The sequence below is a fragment of the Chiloscyllium plagiosum genome, chromosome 13, assembly GCF_004010195.1.
Source record: "Chiloscyllium plagiosum isolate BGI_BamShark_2017 chromosome 13, ASM401019v2, whole genome shotgun sequence".
NCBI classification, from domain to species: Eukaryota; Metazoa; Chordata; class Chondrichthyes; order Orectolobiformes; family Hemiscylliidae; genus Chiloscyllium; species Chiloscyllium plagiosum.
The window spans coordinates 26,956,470-26,983,019 of NC_057722.1; the positions used below are offsets into that span (position 1 = coordinate 26,956,470).

Genomic DNA, 26,550 nt, shown 5'->3' on the forward strand with positions numbered 1-26,550 from the left:
TGTCCAGGTCACCCTGTAATCTCCTAACATCCTCCTCACATTTCACCCTTGCCACCAAGTTAGTATCATCAGCAAATTTGCTAATATTATTACTAATACCATCTTCTATATCATTAATATATATTGTAAAAAGCTGCGGGCCCCGCGGTACCCCACTAGTCACTGCCTGCCATTCTGAAATGGAGCCGTTTATCACCACTCTTTGTTTCCTGTCAGCCAACCAACTTTCAATCCAAGTTAGTACTTTGCCACCAATACCATGCGCCCTAATTTTGCTCACTAACCTCCTATGTGGGATTTTATCAAAAGCTCTCTGAAAGTCCAGGTACGCTACATCCACTGGCTCTCCCTCGTCAATCTTCAGAGTTACATCCTCAAAATATTCCAGAAGATTAGTCAAGCATGATTTCCCCTTCATAAATCCATGCTGACTCTGACTATCCTGTTACTGCTATCCAGATGTGTCGTAATTTCATCCTTTATAATTGACTCCAGTATCTTTCCCACCACTGAGGTCTATAATTTCCTGCTTTCTCTCTCCCACCTTTCTTAAAAAGTGGTACATTAGCCGCCCTCCAATCCGCAGGAACTGATCCTGAATCTATCTTAACAAAAGTTAAGATTTTGGACTGAAAGTTGGAGCAAAGCATCAGCTTGACGTTTGAGAATTCAAAGTTTTCTGTGGTTTACATCTAAGATTCAGGCTGAGTAACTCAAATCCCACAATCTGAAAATCAATAGTTTCCTGAATCAGGCATTTTTCTATTCTAATCTTCTAGTCATCAATATGAGTTAAATTAAACAAAAAAAAAACCCTATTTGAACAATTCAGTTAGGTGCTACATTGATAGTGTGGCTCTCAACAAGTTATCAACCTTTCTGTTTTGAGTGCCACTCTTTCTCATGCTCTAAATGACCCATTGACCCCAGCCAACCTGGCATGGCCTGAATACCCATAGTCCAATCTGTTCAACTTCAACTCCAGAAACATCCAATTTCAGGCAAGGGCTCAGATATAAAGGTGCCAATTTTGAAGTACTCTACTTAGTAAAATGTTACATAAAAAGCCAGTATTTAAAAATACAAAACAAGACATTCATCCATCCATGTAAACTGCAGATGCTTTACTGGGGTTCATACAGTAATGTGTTGTGAAGTTTAAGAGATCAAAGAGCAATTACTTTTGGTGAATGTATCAAAATATTTGAAATTATCTCATTTAACAATGTACAAAAATGTGCATTGCTCAAATATTCCTCACCTTCAAGTGACATGAGCAAGTTAAAAATCTAGTATGAACTACCATGTTCACAAAGTCTGCAATTTAGAGGTCACTCCAAAAAAACAGAAACTGTGTACAACACTTAAACAAACCTCCATAGTATCCAAGGTTCTTTCCCTGGTTGATGTTGAGTTAGTGAAGCAAATCCCGAATCTCCCAATTCCTTTGGTTACTAAAACTTACCTGCAGCACCTTATTTCCCTACCTGCACAGTTTATATCATTTACAAACCTATTCCATGTTCTCACTGCATCAAACTTAATGAAAAACCTTTTGCTTGCAAATTACTTTTTCTGTCTGGTTCACCCTAACTCTTAAATAATCCCCACACTATTTTTCACTTCTGTACCCTTTACTATTCCTATATTAGTCTTCCATGTATCCCACCTATTTAACCCGAATGCTGGTGGCTGCCTCAGCTTGCCTCTGAGGAATCCACCCCAGATAGCTCAGTTTCTTTAACAGCCTGGCACTGATGTTTTCATCAAGTCATTTAAACATCTTTTCCTATTGCCTTAACATTCCAATCCTCTTCCTAAAAGGGTAGAATGAGAATTAGGAAATTTGTCTGTTGTGTGTCTGGATCAGCATTCTGACAGAGCTAGTTCCACTCCTGTACTCTTTTCCCACTGCCTTGCAAATTTCCCCCTTCAAATATTTATTCAATCTTTTTTCGAAAGGGATTATTAAACTAGCTTCCATCACCCTTTCATGTAGCACAATTCAGATCTCATTTTTGTAAATGTGTGACAAAAGCAGAAATTGCTACAAAAACTCAGCAGATCTGGCAGCATCTATGGAGACAAACCACATGCTTTGGATCCAGTGACCCTTCTTCAGAAACCTTTACTGATTATAATATACAGCAATAGGAAACTGGGAAATATGATAAAGTGCATGGAACATGCAAACTACTGTGACCACACTATTAATTCCATCAGCATTTCTACTCTAAGGGGCAAGTGACGGTCCGGTCATTGCTGCACTTTTACAATAATGGGCCAATCAATTCTTTCTATGCTACAACGGGTCTATAATGAAATCAGAGTTATTGACTGCTATGTTATACTTCTAAAGGTCAGCAGGTGGAAACAGTAAACAGTTATTATTCAAATAGCATTTGAACATTCTTGAGGCACTTGGACTCGAGGTGCAGTCGTAGTATCCCTTCCTCTGTTCCAGGAGGCCCTGGTTCAAGTTGCACATGCTCCGAGGTGTGCAATAACATCTCTGATTAGAACATATCAACATAGCCTCTGAATGAGGGTTAAACATTAAAAATACTGAGGGAGAATTCAGAAAGATCTTAAATTCCACAGTACTTTATTACTGTATTTCAAAAAAGGAACTAAAGCTGAAAAATTGCAAGAAATACTTACGCCTTTTACTCCTTTTTTAAGTTTGTCATCAATAAATAATGACAAATACTCTGGGGATCTTGAGTTGAGGTTAAGAAAGTATTCAAAGTCACCAGCTATGGTCTGTTTAAAAAGACGATCATTATTGAATGAATCCTGAAGGAAACGATCAAATCTGCCTTTCAGATCAAGGAGACCCTGTTTGAAGAAAAACATGCATGTTTAGTCTCCAATCCCATTCATTGCAGTGGATTCTGGTTTTAAAAACCTGTGATAAATCCTCATATTACACTTGAACTAATTATTTCCAAATTACATGTATTTTAGAATAATTTAAACAATTGTTAGAATATTTTCTTTTTCTGATAGTTTAGTCATTCAAAGCTGGGTCACTTATCTCCATAGTAAAATCACATCCAATACTGAATGGATCAGCAATCATACTGTTGTGGTAATGGAGCCAGCAACCACCAATTACAAACATCATTCTTAAGCAGTCTCTCAGGATTGAAAATGACTTTCTTCCACTCAACAACAGTGACTAAATACTTCAATGTTGGAACTGCATACACTGCCACAGTTAGGGGTAAGTACGAATTAAAGAGACAACTGGGCTTTTGTATAGTCCTTCCACTGTTTGCATCTGACCTCCATCTGGGTCTTTGGAGATGCTCAGCATGGTCTGTGTCTTCACAGATGCTCTTTCTGTAACTTAAAAAAAATCTTTTGCTTTCAAATCCCTTCTTCTATCTGGTTCACCCTAACTCTGTAATAATCCCCATGCTGTTGTTCACTTCTGTACTCTTTATCATTCCTATATTATTCTTCCACGTATCCCACCTATTTTACCGGAATGCTGGTGGCTCCCTCAGCTTGCCTCTGAGGAACTCGCCCCAGGGTTTCATGGTCCTGAGTTAATGATGCCCAAGAACTGGAGGAGGGGAGAAATATTTCAGAGAAACTTTAAGGATATTCTTGGAAGTTTTTTCTTAACCTCCTGGCAACTACTTAAAGTTCAAAGTAGAAAGCTTAATTTAAAATTGTGTTAGATGTGCAGCTCATGTGGCCTCATGCGATTCTGTATGACAAATCATTAGTAAACTTAGGAATGTTGACCTGAAATAGGACAAGAATACTAGCGTGCTTTTCCTGCCAGTGGACTTGCAGGATTTTGCAGAAGCATCGCTGATGTTATTACTCAAGGGATGTAAAGGTGCTTGCTATACATTGTCTAAGTGTCTGAAGCATACAGGTGAATTGTTAATACAGCTGCCTTATAGGCCATCAGCTTAATATCAGGCTTGATGTCTTTGTTATCACTCTGTTCCTCAGATAGCCAAAAGCTGCACTGGCATGCTAAAGGCAGTGCTGAATTACAGTTTCAAAGGTATGGCAAATGATTCACATTGTCAGGAAACATAGGACAATCAGAGGCAGTGCTGCATGGCAGGAGAAGGTGGTAGAGTCCTTTGTTTTCCAGATGTTTGGTCTAAGGCCTGTTCTTTCATGTGTCTCTGTGAATACATCAAGATAGTTTGCAACACAGATCAAGTTTCCTGCCCTTCCTGTAGGTTAACTCCATACAATGGGAAGTTTCAAACATATGGAGTGGACAGTCATAATAAGGAAGATGGAGTTGAGTATTGGTCCAGAGAGTCTCATTTGACCCCAGTTTGCATATACATTCGGTTTCTGGTGCATCCTTTGCTGGGGATCACTGCTTGTATGCCATTGTGCAACATGCAAAGGATGATGCCAAATTTCTGCAGGCAACCAAATTTGAGGAAAACATTCTATAGTTATTGCCAGCTTACAGGATCAAGGCTTCTGAGTAGTCAAAAAAGCAACGTGGAGAGGTTTTTCTTACTCTATCATATTGACAGATAAAATCTTCAGTGAGACTCTGGTAGGAACACATCAACCACTAGAAGGAGACTATGAAGAATTTTTGAAAGAGCCTCCCTACAACAAACAGCAAAATAACCCTCCGTAGTTACAGACTTCTCCTTTTCTGAAGCTGGCCACAATTACAGTCTTGCAAATCTGCAGATATGCTCTCCTCGTTCCAAATGAGGGAGATGAGGTGGTGTACACAAGCCAAGAATGCTGCATTATTATTTTTATTAATTTGTGAACGCGCACACACCCAACACTCTGTTCCATGTAGATGTGTTTTAGAAGAAATAATTGGGCTGCTTCTTTCTCCCACCAAAATGCATGGCTTCACATCTATGTTTGAAATCTAACACTTAGTAACAAATTTGGAGAATTGATATTTATCATCTTGAATTTTGCAACTTTTCCTTTGCATTAACTATCAACACACATTAATACACATGTAAATTTACAGAGACCAGTCATAAAATCTCTTTCAACCACACAAATCTAAATTTATACTCAATACATTTGTCATCTTATTCAAATGTATCAATTATTCTGATCAGATATATTTTAAGACATTTAATTCAATCTAACCTGCAAAGTTGTATATGAGGTCAGTGCAAAATGAAAGCATGTCCAACATCCCACCCACAAGTACAAAAAAAAACTAATAGTCGCTTGGTAGTATAGAATTTGAGCACTAAAGATAAGACACATTTTGTCATGCATTCATAGACACAATTTGCAGGAAACACTAAAAGGGAAAGGAAAATTTATACTGCATGAAAGGAGAGTGCTAACTGGTGACAAGTGGACTTGATATTTTTTGCAAATTATTTTGAGGAGTGCAAGATGAAAAGCTTCAATAAGAATCTTTTTTCAGTAATACGAAAGTAGATTTGTTAACAGTACAGATTGATGAACTAGTAAGTGCAAGTTTTAAAAAACACACTGCAATCCAATTCACTTGCAAATTTTGATTCCAGTTACAAGTTTGTTTCTAGTTAAAACAAATGGAATAAAAGAACAGAATTATTCTATGCTGACCTGAATGTAGTCCACTGGATTCTTGCCTTCGCCTTCCTCAGAAACTAGTGCCTTGCCCTGTTCTCTCAGGTAGGAACTCATACATTCGCACATGGTTTTCAGGCCATTTGGCACACGACTGAAGAGCTTGTACATGCATGCTAAGTCTGAAATAGGATATGAAGGAAATTTTTGTACTAGCTTGATTGTGCACTACAAAATGGCTCTACAGTGTTAAATTTTCAAAATATGTAGAAACATTAAAAGTTAACAATGCTAAATATCTCTCAAGAGCATGTTTTACCCTTGCAGCACAATCAATCTTATAGAAAAGAACACCGCAGCTTTAAAAAAAATCAAAGAGATTCAGATGTTAACTTTGTTTAATTTTCCATTCAATATTTCCAGATGGCTCTCAAGAATTTGATCACTACTCGATATATAAGTAGATTCATCAAGCAATTATTTGTTTCAATAATCAAGGAGAAACTCAACATACTAAATAATGGGCAAATACTTTATTTAAATACAAATAAGTCCGCCAGGGCTTGATTCTTACCCTATTAATGGATTCTAATAAGAATAAATGTCTGCGCACAGCAGCTTTTCAGAAGACTAACAAAACATCTATGACTGAAATAACCGTGCGGAGACTGCCTTATCTTAACAAGAAATGCACTGACACATCTTACCATTTACTCAAAACAGGTTGGCTTGGCAAAAATTTAAAGGAGCATATTGATAAGAATTTACAATAGATTTGAGAACTAAGTTGCTCTCTTAACAAGTATAGCCAATTCTATTCTGATTCATGGATGATTCCAGATATAAGTGGTAACTGGAACTGTGTAGTGAAACATCTCCATTTACAACATTAGATGAAATCCCACAGCAAACTGCCTGTCATCTTGCAGGTCTTCCAAGTAGTTCTGCTGAATATAAATACAAGATTTTCAGATAACCATCTGTTAAGCATAGAAAACGTGGCTTCCATTCAAATAGTACGTAAAACTTGGTCCATCCTAGCTCAAGGAGCTACTGTGAATTTCTGTCTTTACTCATTCTGCTCAACACACTGCAGCGCTTGTGCTAGTAAAATAAACCAAACGCTGTTTCTGAACAGCACACAAGACATATTCCGCCACATTTAGTCCTTTGCCATCCCTGCAAAATTGGCAGAGTTGATCAGTGCTGTTTTTAAATTCACAGGAACACCAGTCTCTCGAGCTTGCTTTACCATTTAATAGAATCAAAGCTGATCATTGGCCTGACAACCATGTTCCCATTTGTTCTCCATATTCCTCCAATCCCTGAAAGCTTAAAAATGAAGCAGCACCCACAGGCCCCAAGAATAGAAATATCCAAAAGTTGACCACCTTGTTTCCACTCAGTCCTATGTGACTGATCCCTTATTCTTAGACCACAACCTGTGAGGGGAAGCAATCCTTTCACAGCCCTTCACAGTCTTGCATCCTTGAATGAGATCATGTTTTATCTTCTAAACTCCAGAGAGCACAGGTTCAAGTTACTACACTTTTCATCACAGAATGACCCTCTCAATCCAGTCAACTTTTGCGGTACTGCCTCCAAAGTAAGTATATCCATTTTTTAAGTATGGGAACAAAGAAAATTGCTGTGTGCAAGAGCAGTCTCAAAGCTCTGCACGACTATAGTAAGACTTCCTTCATTTTGAACTTCAATTCCTCTACAATGCACGCCATTTTCCTAATTGCTGTGTGTACTTGCAGGCTAACTTATTATGATTTTGTCATACCCAAGCCGGATTAAGACCGAATGTCTGACTAACATTGGAACTGTAACAATTTCCAAGAAATCAATGACTTTATTAACCCGGGAGGTGCCAGCAATCATTGCTTGGGACCACACCCTTACAATTCTCAATGACTTGCATTCAGAAACATATAGAAACTGGCCAAAAATATGGACAAAGCCAATTAAAGTCATAGAATCATAGAGATGTGCAGCATGGAAACAGACTCTTCGGTCCAACCGTCCATGCCGACCAGATATCCCAACCCAATCTAGTCCCACCTGCTAGATTAAAAGGCATAACACATCCAATCAATACAGCATATTAACAATAAAGCCAGCAGAATATTTAATACTACAATTAAGCCAGAGAGCACAAGTCAGATTCAAACACTGCAGTGTTTGTCAGATTATACCAAAGCACCATGTTCATCAATGAGAGAGACATTCAATCCATAAAGACAGAAGTTGGAATTAGTATTAGGAGTTTAAGAATAAACTTTTAAGCTTTTTGTTTCTCCAGATAAATTTTCTGAAGCTTACGAAATGGATGATGATTTTCATTCATGACTATTTTGCAACACAAAAATAGAACAGAGTCTGCATGCAAAATATGATTGATGGACTTTTGTACTAAGATTAGAAAAGCATTAAGGCAATGGATGCCTCTTATAAAGTCCTGAACTTCCCAAAACAACAAAATGTGTCTACCTATTATGAAATAAATTGTGAACAACAATGGAAAAAAATGGAAGAGAAAAATCCTTAAACCCCTATAACTAATCTAAAGATCCTGTCGAATCATGTTAGTTGAAATCCCTGCCTAGAGGTTGGTCGTGCAGTAGATTTCCACTAGCCTTCACCCTTGGTTTAAATCCAGCTTAATAATGGGACAAACAGGGTATAATGGCCATGAAGATTCCAAGTAGATTTCTTTCAACCTAGTTCTAAATGGGCATTAATTGTAGATCAGACTCAAAGTCAGAAAATAACTGTTACAAAGATAGAAGAATATCACAATAATGCAGGTGGGACATCCAAAAAACTGAGGTAAAAGAAACATTGACAGGACAGTTTAGAGCCGGTTCTGTTGCTCTGAGCTATGAGTGGTCATTGTTGGTACTCAGTGCTCAAAATATCAACCTGATCAACACAAAACAAACTGTACCCAGTTTATTGCAAGACATAGGAGGCACACACATTACAAAAATGTTAATGGAGACATTACAATTGAAAATGAGAAGTTTGTATACATTAAATTGATGTGTTGGAGTGTGTTCAAGGCTGCCAAAGCGCTTGGATAATATTTGTAAATAGCTTTTACCATATCAACTTCCATCATACCCTCACTGCACAGGGCAAATTCACGTGTTACAATCTTGCGTCAGTGCCAAGCCTCCATTACATTCAATGTAATTTATTTAAATGATACATAAAACTTCAAAAAGTCACTGGCAGTAAGATAATTACAGCCTTTAACTCACTCTCTAATAATCTACATTAAAAATTAAAAATAACTTCTGTTTCTTACTATTCTTGGGATTGTTCCAGTGTCTCCGTACTGTGACAAAAGGATATTTTGTGGTTTCTACACAAAGGAGGCCAATAATGTATGTTATAAACAAAGCTGTACTTTATTTTTCATACCTATAGATTTTAATGCCCTTTCAATTACTCAGATCATTTGTATAATTTAAGTTTAAAAAAAACTGGTGTTTGAAGTTTTGGGTAAAATCATGGCTTATATTAAGACGTATGTTAAATTGAAAAGAATATTTGAGATCATGGGAACAAACAATAATTGGGTACTCAAAATATACCATATTCAGCACAATAATTAGCACCTGGAGCAATTTTGCCACATCCTTTAAAAGGTACCTTACCTTATTGCCCTAACTAAAGCGATTTGTAAAATACTAATTAGGCCACATTACTGAAAATGGTTCGGACTACTGTACTGGAGCATGATAGCAATTTACTTGATATTTGTAAAGGAAAATTCTAATGTACGACAAAATAAATGGTGACTGAAAGATAGTAACACCTGAAAGTTTAAAAGACATGAGACCATGCATTTAATAGAAAATTATATATAATCATCTAAATCCAAAGAGTCTGTTATAAGCATTGAACACATTCCAAAATAGCTATTTTGTAACTTCAAGAAGTGCCGATCAGATCAGCAATTTCCAGTTCACTGCACAATGAGTTTGTCAGATACTTGGGTTATCTCAAGCTGTTAAATCACTCAAATGTTCCAAACTTCAACTAGCTAGGAAAGGCCAGGGCAAACTATAAACCTTAGTCTTCCATTCTTGAAAAGAAATCCCACCAATGTATCAATTTTAAGCAAAATTGTTAAGTGATTTCAAGTTATTAGTCTCTGGCTAAGTCCAAAAAGGGAAAACAGAGAAAGCACAGCAAAAGGATCAAGAATATAGTGTCTGTGCATGTTAAACATAAATCATGTGTCTCAGTTTAGATATATACCAGAAAGATAAAACTAAAACACAAGAAATAGAAATGGTGGAAATAGAAAGATTGAGGAAATGAAAATATGGAAATGGCCTTAGAAAAGCAGCTGAACTTAAAGAAACTTAATCCATCCTGGGAGCACTGAATTTCCTGGAGCTGCTAATATTTGAAAGGTTTACAGGACGTTCAGTAACATTCACATTTTTCTGGACGCTTACTGTTTGGAGATTACATTTTCCAATATCAAAAGACACAGGTTGTTTTGATGCATCTTCACAACATTTGCAAAGTATTGGGATACTTTACAACACACAGCTAACTTTTAAAAAAAAAACCTAATAAAAACTTTGCTGTACTTTCTCCAAGGAAGTGTTCACAGATATACAATTTTACTTAACAGACAAATTTTCACTTGCACCCTCAAATAGAAAATGGTATGTCATTTCACTCAAAAGGTTAATAAAACATAGCACCCGAATTCACATTAAAGCCAAAACAAAACATAAAATGAATTATCCCTGAACTGGAATAACTTTAAAGATGTTCACTATACCTTAATAAATGCTTCAAATAATAGCAATTATAAACTCAGCACAAATTAATTTAAACATATATAAATTTGAACTCTGACAATATATATCCCCAAAAATGAAATGTACAAACTGAGCAGTAGAAGTCACTTGAGAAAAAAAATGCCCTTTTGAATTCACCTTCTGTTTTTCCATTTTTTAACATATGGACTAGGCCAGAGTTTTCCATTTCTACAATAGTCTTCATGTGTTTAGAAATTAGTTCCCTTTCCACCACCTTCACAATTGGTTCTTCTGTGGATTTATCAAGACAGTGCATGACTCGTTCAATTTCTTCATTAATCCGTGCTTCCACTTTCTTAATGTATACAGATGCACTATTCTCTGCTAAGAACTTCTGACTTTCCATCTACGTAAAGAGAAATATTTGACCATTTTAAAGTCAGAAATAGATTTGCATTACATAAATGTTCTTAACACTTTAAATTTACTAATAACTATTGAAAGTAAATCACAATTAAAAACAATTAACCTTGAAATAAACTACAAAATTAAAGATACCTGGAAAAATTCAGCAGACATTTCTAAAAACGGAGCCTCAAAATCTTCCTCATACACTGATCGACCTTCTAAGCCGAGAATCATTAGCATCTGACAGGCATTCCGAATTGCACCTCTAGTCAAACAAAGAAAATATAAGAACAGGTTACTTACGAAGATTGTTTTGGAATGTATCAGAAAAAAAAAAGGCCAATACTGAGCAGATCAGAACATACAACATAACAGTATTAAAATTTAAAACTGTGGCAGAATATTACGTTTAAAAAGCACATTCTCAGAGCAAGCTTGAATTTGTCAAGGCTCCCTAGGTATAATGTAATCTACAATCTTTTAAGTGGAAAATTCAATCTGATCGACAGTAAAATATCTGGTTCTTCAAACAGCCTTCTGCTCCACAAGCTAGCAAAAATAGTACTGTTATACTCAAAATTAATATTGTATAAGTAAATCTCTACCATTAATGGCTGCTAAAGTATTTGCATCACATTAGGAAACTCTTTGAAGACTAAACACTGAAAACATTGTGCAATGATGAAACAAACACAAGACAAATATACTTTCACACTGTAGAGATTCTTTTCTAAGATAACCACACCAATTTCTGGATTTGTATTACTTCTTTTCTAAAAAGCCAGATTGCACCAAGTGGAGCAATAATCACACAAATAATACCATGCCACTAGGTATTTACAAATTAACAATTTATAATGAATATACTTTATGAAGCTATCAATTTAAGGATCACAACTGAAAAACATTTGTACAACTGCACAGCTTTGTGCTCAACAGTTAGCCTACTGATTAGTTTTCATTAGGACTGCAAGAGTTTATCACCATTGGCAAAGGAACTATCAAACTGAATTTGATTGGAAGTATTGTTTGAAAGTGTCAGAATTCTAGCATTTTAACAAAACTTAAGCTGGCCTCCTCTTAACTCCTCCACAGCAGTTCAAGGCAACAGTTCATCATCACATCGTCCAGGACAATCAGAGATCGGCAATAAATGCTGCCTAACCAATAAAATCTACATCCCAGCAAATAAAAAGATGCATAAACATTCAAAGCTTCGTTATTAAATATGCATTGCAAAATCTAAGCAACGCAGAATTTGTTTAAAACAAAATTTTAGCTGTCATTAATATATGTAGCTTTTGTCAACAAATATGTTGGCAGTAGATTCGCAAAACCGATGTCTGAAATACTCAAAAACTGTAAAACGTGCTAATAAATTTCAATAGCTCCAGTTTAACTAATGAACACATGAAAACACCTAGCTGAAACTCATATGAAGATATTTATGGCTCTGTTCCACTTTATTATTTTTTTTCTGGAGGTTGTGCAGAAAATTTAGACATCCAGAAGAATGCAGATTTGAATGGCAAACCACGTGTTGAGGTAATAGGCTTCAAGGATTGTGATTTATACAATGCAATGCCTGAGCACCTGAAAGAACAGTTGCCAACTGGAGCAAGAAAAGGGAAAAACATGCAAGTCCTCAGTCAGAGGGACAGACAGTTTAAGGGATTGTGCAGATTCATATATCTATAGTGGCGCTACACAACAAAAAGATTTAAGTGTTGATACTAGGCCATTGTTAATTATAAAACATGTACCATACAAGTAAATTGTATATTGTTACATTATTGTTCAATTCCAAACATATGAACAACCCACAAAAAGTTTCAGGTGAGTGTACACAGTGTGTAGCCCAAATCGTCTACTACAATGGTACTGTATTCCCTTGCTGCATTTCTAATACCTCTAAAGCCCTAACAGTCAACAAATATCTGAATATTTCCTTCTTGAAGACCATAATGACCTTTTGATCTAGCACTCTTGCTAGCAATGTCTTTCATATACATTTAAAATTCATTTGAAAAAATGTTTCTCTTGTATTCCCTATTCTTTTATCCATAAACTTAAAATAGAACACAGCAATTACGGTGCTGCTTATAGCAAAAAACACTTACTAAGATACAAAACTGCCCAGGCTTTTCATAAGTTGAAATGGGTTACAAAAGTAATTCTGATATTCTCTTTTGAAGCAAAAGATAAATCTGGGATAATGATTTTTTTCTCATGTGGTATTCATTTGTCAGTGAACTGTTACTTGACAGATTTTCCTAAACTCCATAGGAGTCGCCTTCTTGGACCTAACCAAATTAATAATTAGCATAACTGTCAAGAAATGGAGCTGTCAAGATTATGTCTACAAAAATGTCAACATTTCAAAAATCATTCCATTCTAATTTAATTTTGAAACGTTACTTAAAGTTTTTGCAGTGTTATAAACCTCCTCAAGTTAAGACAAAATGGACCAATGAAGAGAGTCACATGTCTATTATGTTCCACTTGACAACAAGTCTGTGGTTTGGTTATTATGGAATCTGGGGCCCATTTGGAAACTTACTGGGAGAAAGGTATAAAATGTTCACAATGGAAGAAAAAGGCAAGAGCAGTTTGTCTGTCTGCAATTAGCCTGTCAGTCCTCACGTTTTTGCAACAGAATGACAGGTTGAGAGAGAGAGAGATAAAAGGTTACAGTACTGACAAAAGGTGGCTACAAATTCTTTGGATGCTCTTAGAAAAGACTTTTGTCAAAGAGACACTATAAAGATTGGAAAGATTTCCCTTGCAAAGGAGGGAGGAAAAGTCACCTATGTGGATCTTACACCTGACAGCAGCATTAGAAATTCCCCAAAAGCTGAGGGACATCCCTTTTTATAGGTCACTCAGCATTACAACTCACTGACACAGGGTGATGACAATTCATTGTAAACTTGCAGAGGCTGTGGTCAGTTTCCTTGAAAGACTGTATGAAAGTGGCATGGATGTATCAGAACTGTTAAGGAACTAGTAAGACTAACATTTCTGTTATTTACAGCATTCATTGCATGCTAGGAATTATTTGTTAATTTTGCACATAGTTAGTTTATTAAAAGTAAGTTTTAAAACTTGATTTCTTGGTGTGCAACTTCTTTAAATCGATGGTAGGAATTTAGTTTTTAAAATAATTCATTCTGGGGATGTGGGCACTACTGATTATGCCAACATTTATTGTCCATCCCTAAATACCCTGGAGTTTAAAGGCATCAATGTCTATGGGGCTCATGACAGTTCAGCACAGCTCTGTAATTAACAAATTAATTTGACCATATACCTCAAAAGTACAATACAAATTCACAAACATGTAAAAAACATTTTAGTTTAATAAGTTTAGCCAGTTTAATAAACTTCATAAAACAAAAGGAAATGGATTAATATGTACAGTGATATAATACACAATTTAGAATTGGAACCAACTAATGAGTGACTGACTCAATTTACCTGTCTACTACCTCTCCTTTCCTCTCTCTTGCAATCATATCCAGAAGAGTCTGGCGTAAGTGGTCTCGAATGCAACCATAGCGCACTACCTGATCTCTGAAAATGATCAACCCCAAGTTGTAAACATTCTCTACGTTATTCTGTTGTACATACACGCGATCCTGCAATGAGAACAAAAATGAAAATGATAGTTGTTTGGTCGAAGTTTCACACTGTATCTTTACAACTGTTTAAAATAAACCTCAGAATTTATATTCCTTATATATAATGGAGGCCTCAAGCAAATTCTTCTGTTCAGCTTTTAACAAACGACAGCATAATTTGTGGAACCTTAAAAATGTGTACTAAGTGCTATAATACTAAAGATTCAACATATCCTTATCCAATGTGAAATGAAAGGCATATCATCAAGATAAGGCATGGCTGCAAAGCAGAAGCTGGAATTATAAAAACACAGAGGAACCTCGATTATCCGGCATTCGGTTATCCGAATTTCGGATTATCCGGCAAGATTGCAAGGTCCCAATACTTGGCTAAACTGTGTTAGCCAGCATTCGATTATCCGAACATTCAATTATCCGACAAAATATTCCCTGCTTGTGTCGTCTGGATAATCGAGATTCCTCAGTATATGAAAGACCAGAATCTTTTTTCACAGCAAGATCAACAGTTTAAATTTCTTATTACATGGAAAATAAATAACATTTAACTCTTCCCACTCTCAAGGTGGAAGCCCATTTTCAAGCTGTTACTACAAACTTAAATGGGCCATTTTTCTGTTACAAAAAGAAATCTTAGAAGACTGTATTTCAGCTCGAAAACAAAGGGGGAAGAGAGAGAGAAAGAAAAAGGGGAAAAAGATAGGAAGCAAGAGATAGAGTAGTTACAAATGCACATACAACTGTGGAGAAAGACATTTTCTATTGTTATAATTTAGAATAGATCACCACGTTTGTTGAGTCTAAGGTGCTCAAATTTTTAAAATCGACTGATCTCAACCCTGGCCCTCGCTACTGTTTCAAAAGAGACAAAATAATAGCTTTTTGACGCTGTTAATTTAGGTGTTTCTTGGCCATTCTTCCATCAGCACAAGTGAAGTGTTGGAGATTATGCACCAGGATCTTGTTAATAATATTTCATATTAAAAATTACAACCTGCTTGCTAGTTTGAAAAGAGTCAAATGCTTAATCAACATCATAAAAAAAATTCACAAAATTCAACACAAGACTTAATGGCTTCAACGAATATTTAAATTCATCTAGATGCAATTAAGTCAAAACATATACAACAAAAACTAAATTAAAGTGTTCCAAATCACCAGTATTTAAAATTCTGAGAACTGAATAGATTAACTATTTGAGTTATTGGATGTAGGTTTGCTCGCTGAGCTGGGAGGTTAGTTTTCATTTGAAAATGAGCAAGCAAACCTCCATCCAGAAACTCAACCTGAGCTACAAATCTTCTCAAAACTCGCTATTTGAGGTATAAACAATGAAAACAACTATTACTATTTGATAAAAGAGTTGACAAAATTAGATAACAAAAACATTTCTTTGGTGCAAGGGCCCAGAAGAAAAGCGGTATTGCCTTAAAAGTTGAATGCCACATTGCATGAATCAAATTAGAACATAGTTTTTCACATTAAGGTTACATTAAATATTGAATAATCCCACCAAAATTATGTGAATCCTACGCAAACTCAGATTTTGAAACTTTAGAATGGTAAATGTTTGTTAAGCAGTAGTGCCAAGGGGACATGGAGCAAAGATGGAGGCTGGGGAAAAGGGTTGTGTGGGAGGGAATGGAGTTAAAATACCAGTCATTAAATATAATTTTGGAAGAAGCCAAATGGTCTACTCATGTTCTTATGCAAGTCATGATACTTCATGGATGGACAGACAAAAAAAAGGTAATATTTTAAGCCCAAAACACAACTAAATTTTAATGTGGACATGCATTTTCATTTGAAAATGAGCAAGCAAACCTACATCCAGAAACTCAACCTGATCTACAAATCTTCTCAAAACTTGCTATTTGAGATATGAACAATGAAAAAAAACTAATAATTTTTTTTCAACACTGATTAATCAAAAATGCCAATATTAGACATGTGAATCATCTTAGATGCAGAGAGATGCTTTCATTTGATTGAGAATCCAAAACGAGTAAATAAAAATAAAGGCATAAGAATAAATCCAATATGGAACTTATGAGAGATTTCTTTCATCCAGATATAAGAATGTGGAGCTTGCCATCATTTTGAGTGGCTGAGGCAAACAGCCAACTTATATACAAGGGGAAATTAGACAGTCACTTGAGGGAAAAAGAAATAGAAGAAAATGCTGATAAAGGTGACAAACTGCAGATTGGGAACAGACTCATGTGAAGCATAAATTCCAGCACAAATCAACTAGGCCAAATGGTTGGCATCTGTGCTGAAACATCTGTGGAATATTTAGAGTTTTTAAATACCTATTTGGGCTAGCCACAGCTAAGACTAAATGGATACATGCCGGATTTCTTCCAGCAACCTAACGCAATAACCAACAATTTAAATCTATATACTACTAATGAGCAAAAACAGTAGATGCTAAGGTGGAAAACTCATTAGTGTTTATCAATACAAATGGGAGGAACAAATATATAAGAGGAATCTGCAGAGTGAAACTAAATGGAAGTGAGCTGCACTGGAAAACAGGTAGACAAGTATTGAATGGTCAAGGAATTGGAGAGGAGAAGCACTAGAAATAGAGTGCCATGTTCAGGCAATTATGCTGCCTCCCCAATTTTGACCAAAGGTCTGCTCAGTACCATGAGAAAAGATGAACCTATACTTCAGAGCACTGAACAAGGACAGGTGAAAGCGCCAATACAAGGCAACTTACACTGCTTCATTAATTAGTTCCTAATATGAATAATACCAAATGCGATATTAAAACTAAGATATCCCACACTGATGGCAATTATTTACTTTAAACGTACAGGATAGAGTTAAAGAAAAAAAATTTCAGTGCAACCAATTAGCGATCACTTTCAGGAACATGTATTCCTTTAAAAGGGCCTCAACCTCTGATTATGGTTCTATAGTAGTACGAACATTGCAGCAGAGACTGGAGGTCAATATTAGAGGCACAAACTAATTTTCTGCCAAACTAAGCGGCATTAAATTCTGAGCATTTTTACAATGGACATTATCTTTTGGTATCTCTTAAAGGACATCCTTTTTTAGTTTACTCTTTTGGTAAAACTGTTACTGTTTAATAGCATGACATAACTGAGTGCCTAGAAATGTTCTCAATTTTCTTAAAAGTGTACTCTTCCACGGGATGTGTTGTCCTTGACAAGGACAGCATTTATTGTGCATCATTAATTGCCTTTGAGAAGGACCTATAATCTTGAACTACTGCAGTCCTTGTGGTGAAGTTACACTCAGTAGTATCAGGAAGAGAATTAAAGAACTCTGATCCAGTAACAGTAATTTAGTTCCAAATCAGAATATTGTGATGCTTGGAGAGGAACTTGCAGCTGGTGGTGTTCTCATGCATCTGCTCCCTTGGCCTTTCACATGGTCAAAGTGGTAGGTTTGGAAAGTACTGTTGAATAAGCCTTGAGTGAGTTGCTGCAGTGCACCTTGTAGATGGCATATATTGGATGACCATATGATATAGGAGCAGAATTATGCCATTCTGCCAGGTAGTCATCTGGTTGGAGTCAGACATAATTGCTAATAACTAATTTGGTTGGGTACGTTTCTATGGGTAGTCCTTATAGTTTTACAGGACAAACTAAAATAGTTTAAGAGCCGAGTCTCAGAAATTTTATTGGTTGGTGAAAGAAACAGATGAAATATTGAGTAAGTTCTACCAGGCAAAGAACATCAATTGAGACAAAAATAGAATTGTACAAAGTATACGCAAATAAGAAGGACACATGATCAACTGTGTGACCCTCATATCAGAGATGTGTTACTCTTCTGCTACACTTCTCATGGCAGATTCCTCTGCTGGAACCATAGATAACACCTCACGTATATCTTTTATTTCTGCATGTTTCTGATTACCACATCATTTTGACTGGCACTACTGATTTTGTCATATAAAATCTTCTGCTCTCTAGCCCATTACAAGACCTCTCCCTTTTAGTCTGGTCATGTCCTTTTTTAACTTGCTCTTTACTTGTTGAATAGCTGCTTATCGTTCAGATAGTCACTAATTCGGATGAGGAATCTAGGACAAGCTTCTTTGTCCAGATAGTAGTTAGAGTGAAAAAGCTACCAAAAATAGTAGTTGAAGTGGATAGCATTTGTGCAATTTAAAGAGAGACAAATAAACAGTTAGAGTAGGTTATGCATTATCACTGACCAGTTGAACATGCAGCACCATCCATTCTACAGACTTCCATGCAATATCATCCAATTCTGATGAACGATTATCAACCTGAAAGGGTATTAACTGTTTTTCTCTCTCCACAGATGCTGTGCAATGCAAGTGTTTCCAGCAATTACTGAAAACAATCTATAAAAAATCATCACATGGAAGATAGAACCCCCAAAAGGAACAAACTATGAGTAGAGAATAGCAAGTTACTGCAAAGTAATAAGAAATTGGCAAAAACATTGTTCAGTGCTTGCAAAAAGAGAAATTTGGAAGAAATTGATTAATGGAAGAATGAGATATATTCTAAAACAACAAAAGGATAATTTAATTAAGCTGAAGGGAGACAATATACTGGAATACTTTCCAGCATCCCAAGTGAAATCAAGCTAAAATTGTGGAATGGCTAGAAAAGAATGAGATATATTCTAAAACAACAAAGGATAATTTAATTAAGCTGAAGGGAGACAATATACTGGAATACTTTCCAGCATCCCAAGTGAAATCAAGCTAAAATTGTGGAATGGCTAGAAACTGTATTGATGTTTTCATTGAGAATGAAAAACTGTAGAGGTTATGGACACAGTTGTTGATCAAATATTGATTTTCAGAAAAGTAAAGTGATTTAAGTTAGGAAATTGCAGTTCAGTTAAGAGAATTGGTGTGTTTAGAGAAAACGTTGGCATACGTGAAATGTTAAAATATCTGGTCTTACTTAAATACATAATCCATGAAAGATTATATCAATAAATACATACATAAAATGGGTTAGAATTATAAAAGCCTTCAATTTTCAAAGAATAGGCCCACCCATCTGTTCACCCCTTCAAGTTTGAAGGGATCATGAGAAATGACCATGAAAGTTGTCGTCTCTGTAAACCAACATCAGGAGTGCACCGTAAACAGACAGAAAATGAGTGGGGTCCTTTGTTTCATTTACTCAAGAAAAAGGAGAGAATGAATTATGACCAACGTAATTTATGCTTCTTTCTAATGAAATCATGATATCTTGTGCTGGGGTCAATTATGTTTTGGAAGGTTCTGAGATTTTTTTCCAGGGTTATTTTTAACTTTAAGGAAGCAAACATTCTGATTGAGTGGCTCATTTCTCAATCTCACTAATTTATTAGATGATGCAGTCAAGATATAACAGGACCTTCTGTATTTGTACTGATGTGTGTGCTATTTGAACTTGCACAGAAGCAGAAAGAGATTCATCAACGTCATTAATAAATACCAAACCTCTTTAAAGCATAAAACCAATCAACAAACATGGAAAACATTAATTTTTTGGACAACACAGTATTTAAAATTGGAAACAGGCATTTGTCAGAAGTTCTTTCAAACTAATACCTTTATATACACATACACACAAATTATTCTGAGCACATCTACCTACAATCAACTAACACATTTCCTCACATTTGCACAAGGCTAGAACATTTTAACCAGGCAGTTACTACACTACATCACATTCTTGCACCACATGGTAAGAGGACTCAAGCAACCTCAAACAAGAGATTCTACATCTATTTGCGAGGAATTAGTAAACGCAAATTACTGCGGATGCTGGAATTTGAAACCAAAAGAGAAAATGCTGGAAAATCTCAGCAGGCCTGGCAGCATCTGTAAGGAGAGAAAAGAGCTGACGTGTCAAGTCTAACTGACCCTTTGTCAAAGGGTCAGTTAGACACGAAACGTCAGCTCTTTTCTCTCCTTAAAGATGCTGCCTGACCTGTTGAGATTTTCCAGCATTTTCTCTTTTGGGTGCGAGGAATTGTTACTTCAGTGATTTCATGCCTTCCTGGTTGTCAACTGATAATTCCACTTGTCTTCTCATCCGTGGCCACTTTTGCTCTCCACCACCTCCCACCATTCTCCAGCTTCAGCCTCTACTCAACAACCCTGGCAAACCTCTCACCAAAAAGTACTTACTTTGGATGTAGATTTGCTCACTGAGCTGGAAGGTTAGTTTTCAGATGTTTCGGCACCACACTAGGTAACATAATCAGAAAGCCTCTGGATGATGAAGCACTGGTGGCATGGCCCGCTTTCTATTTATGTGTTTAGGTTTCCTTGGGTTGGTGATGTCATTTCCTGTGGTAACACTATTTCCTGTTCTTTTTAGCAGGAGGTGGTAAATGGGATCCAAATCAATGTATTTGTTGATACACTTCCGGTTGGAATGCCATGCTTCTAGGAATTCTCATGAATGTCTCTGTTTGGCTTGTCCTGGGATGGATGTATTGTCCCAGTCGAAGTGGTGTCCTTCCTCAGCTGTATGTAAGATACTAGTGAGTGGTTTATTTCATTTTGTGGCTAGTTGCTGTTCATGTATCCTGGTGTTTAGTTTTTTGCCGTCTGTCACATTTCTTGCAAGAAATTTTGTAAATGACATTAGTTTGCTTGTCTGTACAGGGTCTTTCAAGTTCATTAGCTGCTGTTTTAGTGTGTTGGTGGGTGTGTGGGCTACCATGATGCCAAGAGGTCTGAGTAGTCTGGCAGTCATTTCTGAGATGTCTTTGATGTAGGGGAGAGTGGCTAGGGTTTCTGGACGTGTTTTGTCTGCTAGTGTGGGTTTGTTGCTCAGAAATCGGCAGACTGTGTTTATTGGATATCCGTTCTTTGCACCTGTACAGCATATTCAAAAAGAATGGCACCCAAAAAACACACAGTCTGCTGGTTTCTCAGGAACAAACTCCAACAAGCAGACAAAACACGTCCACAAACCCTAGCCACTCTCCCTTACATCAAAGACATTTCGGAACTGACTGCCAGACTATTCAGACCCCTTGGCATCATGGTAGCCCACAAACCCACCAACACACTAAAACAGCAGCTAATGAACTTGAAAGACCTATACAGACAACAAGCAAAACTAATGTTATTTATAAGATACCTTACAAGAACTGTAACAAACACTACATTGAACAAACAGGCAGAAAACTAACCACCAGGATACATGAACATCAACTAGCCACAAAAAGACATGACCCACTCTCACTAGTATCCTTACATACAGATGAGGAATGACACCACTTCAACTGGGACAAAAAATGCATCCTAGGACAAGCCAAACAGAGGCACGCACAAGAGTTCCTAGAAGCATGGCATTCCAACCAGAACTCGCTCAACAAACACATTGACTTCAACCCCATTTACCTCTCTCCGTCCCCCCAAAAAAAAAGAAAAAGAAGAAATGATATCACCACAGGAAATGACATCACCAACCCAAGGAAACCCAAACCCAAACAGAAAGCAGGCCATACCACCAGTGCTTCATCCAGAGGCTCACTGATGATGTTACCTCTTATGGTGATGAAACGTCTGAAAATGAACCTTCCAGTTCAGCAAGCAAACCTACACCAAGAACCTCAATCTGAGCTACAAATCTTCTGTAAACTCGCTAGTACTTACATTGTTAAACTTCTTGTTGCTGTCCTATCACAGGTTGTTTTATTTCCATATTCCCCGCTGACAGGTTCACTAATGAACCTATGAGCAGCAAGCTTGAGACAGAAACAGTCTTTGAACAGATGAGCGGCTTCTCACTGTCATGTGCATGTGTAAATTGTAGAGGTAGCATGAATGTGACAGCAATGCCTCACAGGCTGTTCAACAAAATATATTATAGACCATAAACAGGTTATCAAAATGGATAATTAAATGGCTAAATCAAACAAGTGTTGTAATTTTAAACAGGAACTATCAAATGAGTTCTACTGTCAAAATAATTCCATTAGATCCTTCGTTCGCTGATTGCTTCCCAAAAATCACCATTCCTTACCAACATTAAAAAGTGAGTTAAATACAGTGGAAGAATGTACAACAGTATTGGTTTAAGTGACATTTATCAAGCCTACCTACCATATACATGAGGATGTCTCTTATCATCACCATTGCAGTCTGATGGTCATTCCATGCTTGATTTAAGGTCTGTAGAAAGTTATTATTTAAAGAGTTTAACACATCTTCCCGTACCTGAAAAAGAAATATGCAGTTAGTTTTTATGGGTAATGTTTTGATGAGCATCCGTAAGTAAAACTATTGATAACCAACGGTAATACTGCAGACAGACACTGGGCCAAAAAAAATCTCCTTTTACCTTCCAGTATTTACCAATAAAGGGAAATGATTGTAAACACTTATTCCTCCAAACAGAATTATTCAGTGATTAAGCAAATCTTTATTTGTTTACATAATCTATTCACTATGAAGTCATGACAAACTTAAATTCCACTTCTAAAACATCCCACACATATACTTAAAAAAACCCTGTTTCTCAAGGGCACATACCTTATTGATCAGATGTTCAGTTACAACTTCTCTCAGTCCAGTATATAGTTTCTCACCATGCTTATGTAATACCATTGTATATGCATTTCTGTAGAGTTCCTCAAAGCTGAGCCCACTATTATTTTTGCGCTGAATCTCTTGGATGGCATTCTTTAGTAAATCCCAGATACTATTTACATACTTTTCATCCATAGTCATCTGCAAGAGAAAATATACAAATTTAACATTTTGTCAAATCAGGTTGTCAGTTTTGAAACTTTGAATAATAATTAGCTACAAGCTATGAAAAACATTTTTAAGATCAGAACTTTTTCTGATCTCAGCTATGTTAACAAAGGCTATGTTAACACTTCATTTGCTGCAAAGTATAATGAGCCAATGGAAGAAGGGGTTGCACAGGACAGGCAGGATAATTATAATTAGCCCTTGCAGCTCTTATATACTTGTAGCAGCCAGCTCCTAATTCATCACTCAAGTGATCACTCGTGTTATGCAAAGGTGATCCATCTCAAAAACTAAATGTTGTCATTTTCCAAAGTACTGAATGTGCTATAAGCAAGATGTACAAAGAGCCATAAGTCCAAATTGCTGGGGTAACTATGCTCATCCAAACATACTAGTGCCATTAGATCAATTCTTTGCTTACCATAGCTATTCGGTTTCTATTTTCAGAAACGAGATAACTGGTGATAAAAGTTGCATTATATTAAAAGCTTAAGACATTTCAAAGAAATGTTTTCATACAGTAGTGCACACCACGCCACATAAAATGATAGTAAGAAAAGATAACTAGAAGCTTGGTCAGAGTCAAGTTTTAAAGCATATCCTGGAGAGGTAGAAGCAGAGGGGTTTTTGGGCAGAGAACACGAGAGTTTAAAGCCTAGGCAGCTGAAGATACAATTCTGTATTGTTTCACAACGAAAATTGAATCCGTACAGGAAGCCAGATTGGATTGCAGAAATCAAGTGCTGGAGGACATTAAGAGTCAGTGAGGTGCTCAGCTATGAAGGGATGAAAAGCTTAAAAATCAAATTGTTGCCAAAAAGGAGAGGAGTAAGTGAGACTTATTGCAAGCTTCGGATATGTTTGAATGTATAAAAAAACACAAGGAGGTGGTCAGCTAGGAGGGCATTAGAAAAAGTGATGCAACGGATTTTTTTTCAGTTCTTTTGCTGAATATGGGTATCACTATATTATCCAGCATTTATATCCCATCCCTAATTCTTAATCACCCTCAAGCAGATGATGGCAGTGAGCTGCTTTCTTGAACTGCTGCAGTCCATGTGGTATAGATCCACCAACAACGCTGTTGGAAGAAAGGGTGCTCTAATACTAGAACTTTGGCTCAGCAGCTGTGGAAAAAAATAGCAGTATGGTGTATGACTTGGAGAGATACCTGAAGGTACAGGCGTTCTCATGCAACTCCTTCTGATCTTTGAGGTCACAGGTCGGAAGGCACTTTTGAAGGAGCCCTCTGAAGTGCATCTTGAAGATAGTTTCACACGACTGCATTGAAAATGGTGTGCAATCAAGTAGGTTGCTTTGTAGATGGTATAAAGCTCGAGTATCATTGGAGCTGCACTCATCTAGGCAACTGGACTTGTGCCTTGTACTTGACTTTGAGAAGTCAAAACAAGAGTTACTTGCTGCAAACTTCCCAGCCTCTAATCTCCTAATTTAGCCATAATATTTATGTGGTTAGTTCATGATAACTAACTCAGGATTTGGATACTGAGTGATTCAGCAATGGTTACGCTGAAATGGAGATGCTGTTATTCTCTTGATTGAGATGCGCATTGCACCCCACAAGTGCCAGACAAATGTCACTTGGCATTTATCAGCCCAAGCCTAATGTACAGTAGTCCAAATCTTGTTGCGTATGGACAAAATTTGCTTAATTTTCTGAAAATTCACAACGGACGATGAACATTGTGCAACTTTCAGTGAACATTCCATTTCGAATTTAGGGTCGAGGGAAGATAGGAACTCCTGCAGCGGTACTCTGGAAGTGAGATGATTAACCTGTAACAACCAAAAGTATCTCCTTTTGTTGATGTAGGACACCAACCATTGAGGAGTTCCCACCCCAAGTGCTCCTTAATGTCAGTCAACCAAAGTTGCCTCGATGTCAGGTTTGCAGCAAGTAACTCATGTTTTGACTTCTCAAAGCATCACTCTCACCTCAACTCTTTTCAGGTCTGCTCATCAGTTCTGATGACGCGTCATCAGACTCGAAATATTAACTCTGCTTTCTCTCCACAGATGCTGCCTGATCTGCTGTGTTTCTCACTTCAACTCTGTTCAGCTCTTATGTCTGTGTTTAGATCAAGGTTGTCATGAGATCAGGAACAGATTGGTCTTAGATGAACACAACTGAGCATCAGTAAACAGATTACTGCTGAGTAATGGTACTTGATAGAATTGTTGACAATCCTTCCATCAAGGTGTTGACAGAGCGTACAGAGGGATGATGTATTAATTTATCCTTGCTGTTGGTGGATGAATACAGTTGGGCAATTTTCTACATTGCTGCAAAGATGTCAATTTCAGAATTGTACTAGAATAACTTGGTTAGGGTCTAGACTTGTTGCAGAACACATCTCTTTAATATCAAATTAGGGGTGGTTCAGTGGTTAGCACTGCTGCCTCACAGCTCCAGGGACCCAGGTTCAATTCCTGCCTTGGGCGACAGTGTGTTTCCTCTGGGTGGTCCGATTTCCTCCCACAACCCAAAGATGTGCAGGTCAGGTGAATTTGCCATGCTAAATTACCCATAATGTTAAGTGCATTAGTCAGGGATAAGTATAGGGTAGGGGAATGGGTCTGGACGGGTTACTCTTCGGAGGGTGTGGACTTGTTGGGCCAAAAGGCCTGTTTCCATACTGTAGGGAATCTAATCTAATCATTGCTAATTCCATAGCCTTTGTAGCATCCAGTGCCTTCGGCTATTTCTTGATATCACATGGAATTAATCAAATAGGCTATCCATTGAAGTATTAACTGCAAACGTGAACTGTCTATGCCTTCATTCAACTCTCAAAGAATGACACTGAGGACTCTCTATAGGTCCCCAAGAACCACCATTTGTCACAGTCTGCCAATCAGAATAGATTTGCTTTACCTCAAAACTACATGTATTCAAAACAGCTTTCAATTCATGTTCATGGTTGAATCCAAATCAGTAAACTTAAAATTTTCCTTTTTTTTGTGTTGACCTTACTAAATGCCTTCTGGTAGCTTGTGATATACAATTCTTTATCCTTAATGACCTCAAAATGTTAATTAGATATGACTAAACTTACAGTGACTCCACAATCCACAGACTGATCAGTCGAGCACAGATACAGACCCTTTGATCCTACTTATCCATGCTGACCAAGTTTCCTAAACTAAACTTGCCCTATTTGCCAGAGTTTGTCCTCTAAACTTTTCCTATGCATGTACCTGTCCAAAAGTTTTTTAAATATTGTGATTTTGCCTGCTTCTACAACTTCCTCAGGCCACATACAAATCACCTTCCATGTGAAAAATGATTTAAGTGAATCTGCTACTCTTTTGTCCGTCTACTAGAAATCATTTACTTCTGTGCTATCAGCAAATGTCGATATTGTGTTTGTAAAAATTCCAAATAAATAATGAAAGTAGGGAACAAAAGCTGATTCAATACTGC

General features: G+C 36.9%; 1 protein-coding gene across 1 annotated transcript in view; it reads right to left on the minus strand.

The window, feature by feature from the left end:
• The window catches only part of cul3b (cullin 3b), a 63,909-nt gene that overhangs the window by 18,430 nt on the left and 18,929 nt on the right, over window positions 1-26,550 (minus strand). Inside the window, exons 2-8 of the mRNA XM_043702096.1 lie at window positions 22,881-23,078; window positions 22,452-22,565; window positions 14,211-14,371; window positions 10,884-10,998; window positions 10,503-10,731; window positions 5,569-5,714; window positions 2,662-2,838 (exon numbers count right to left, since the gene is read on the minus strand). Of these exons, the coding sequence (XP_043558031.1) occupies window positions 2,662-2,838; window positions 5,569-5,714; window positions 10,503-10,731; window positions 10,884-10,998; window positions 14,211-14,371; window positions 22,452-22,565; window positions 22,881-23,078 (1,140 nt within the window). The remainder of the gene's footprint in view (window positions 1-2,661; window positions 2,839-5,568; window positions 5,715-10,502; window positions 10,732-10,883; window positions 10,999-14,210; window positions 14,372-22,451; window positions 22,566-22,880; window positions 23,079-26,550) is intronic.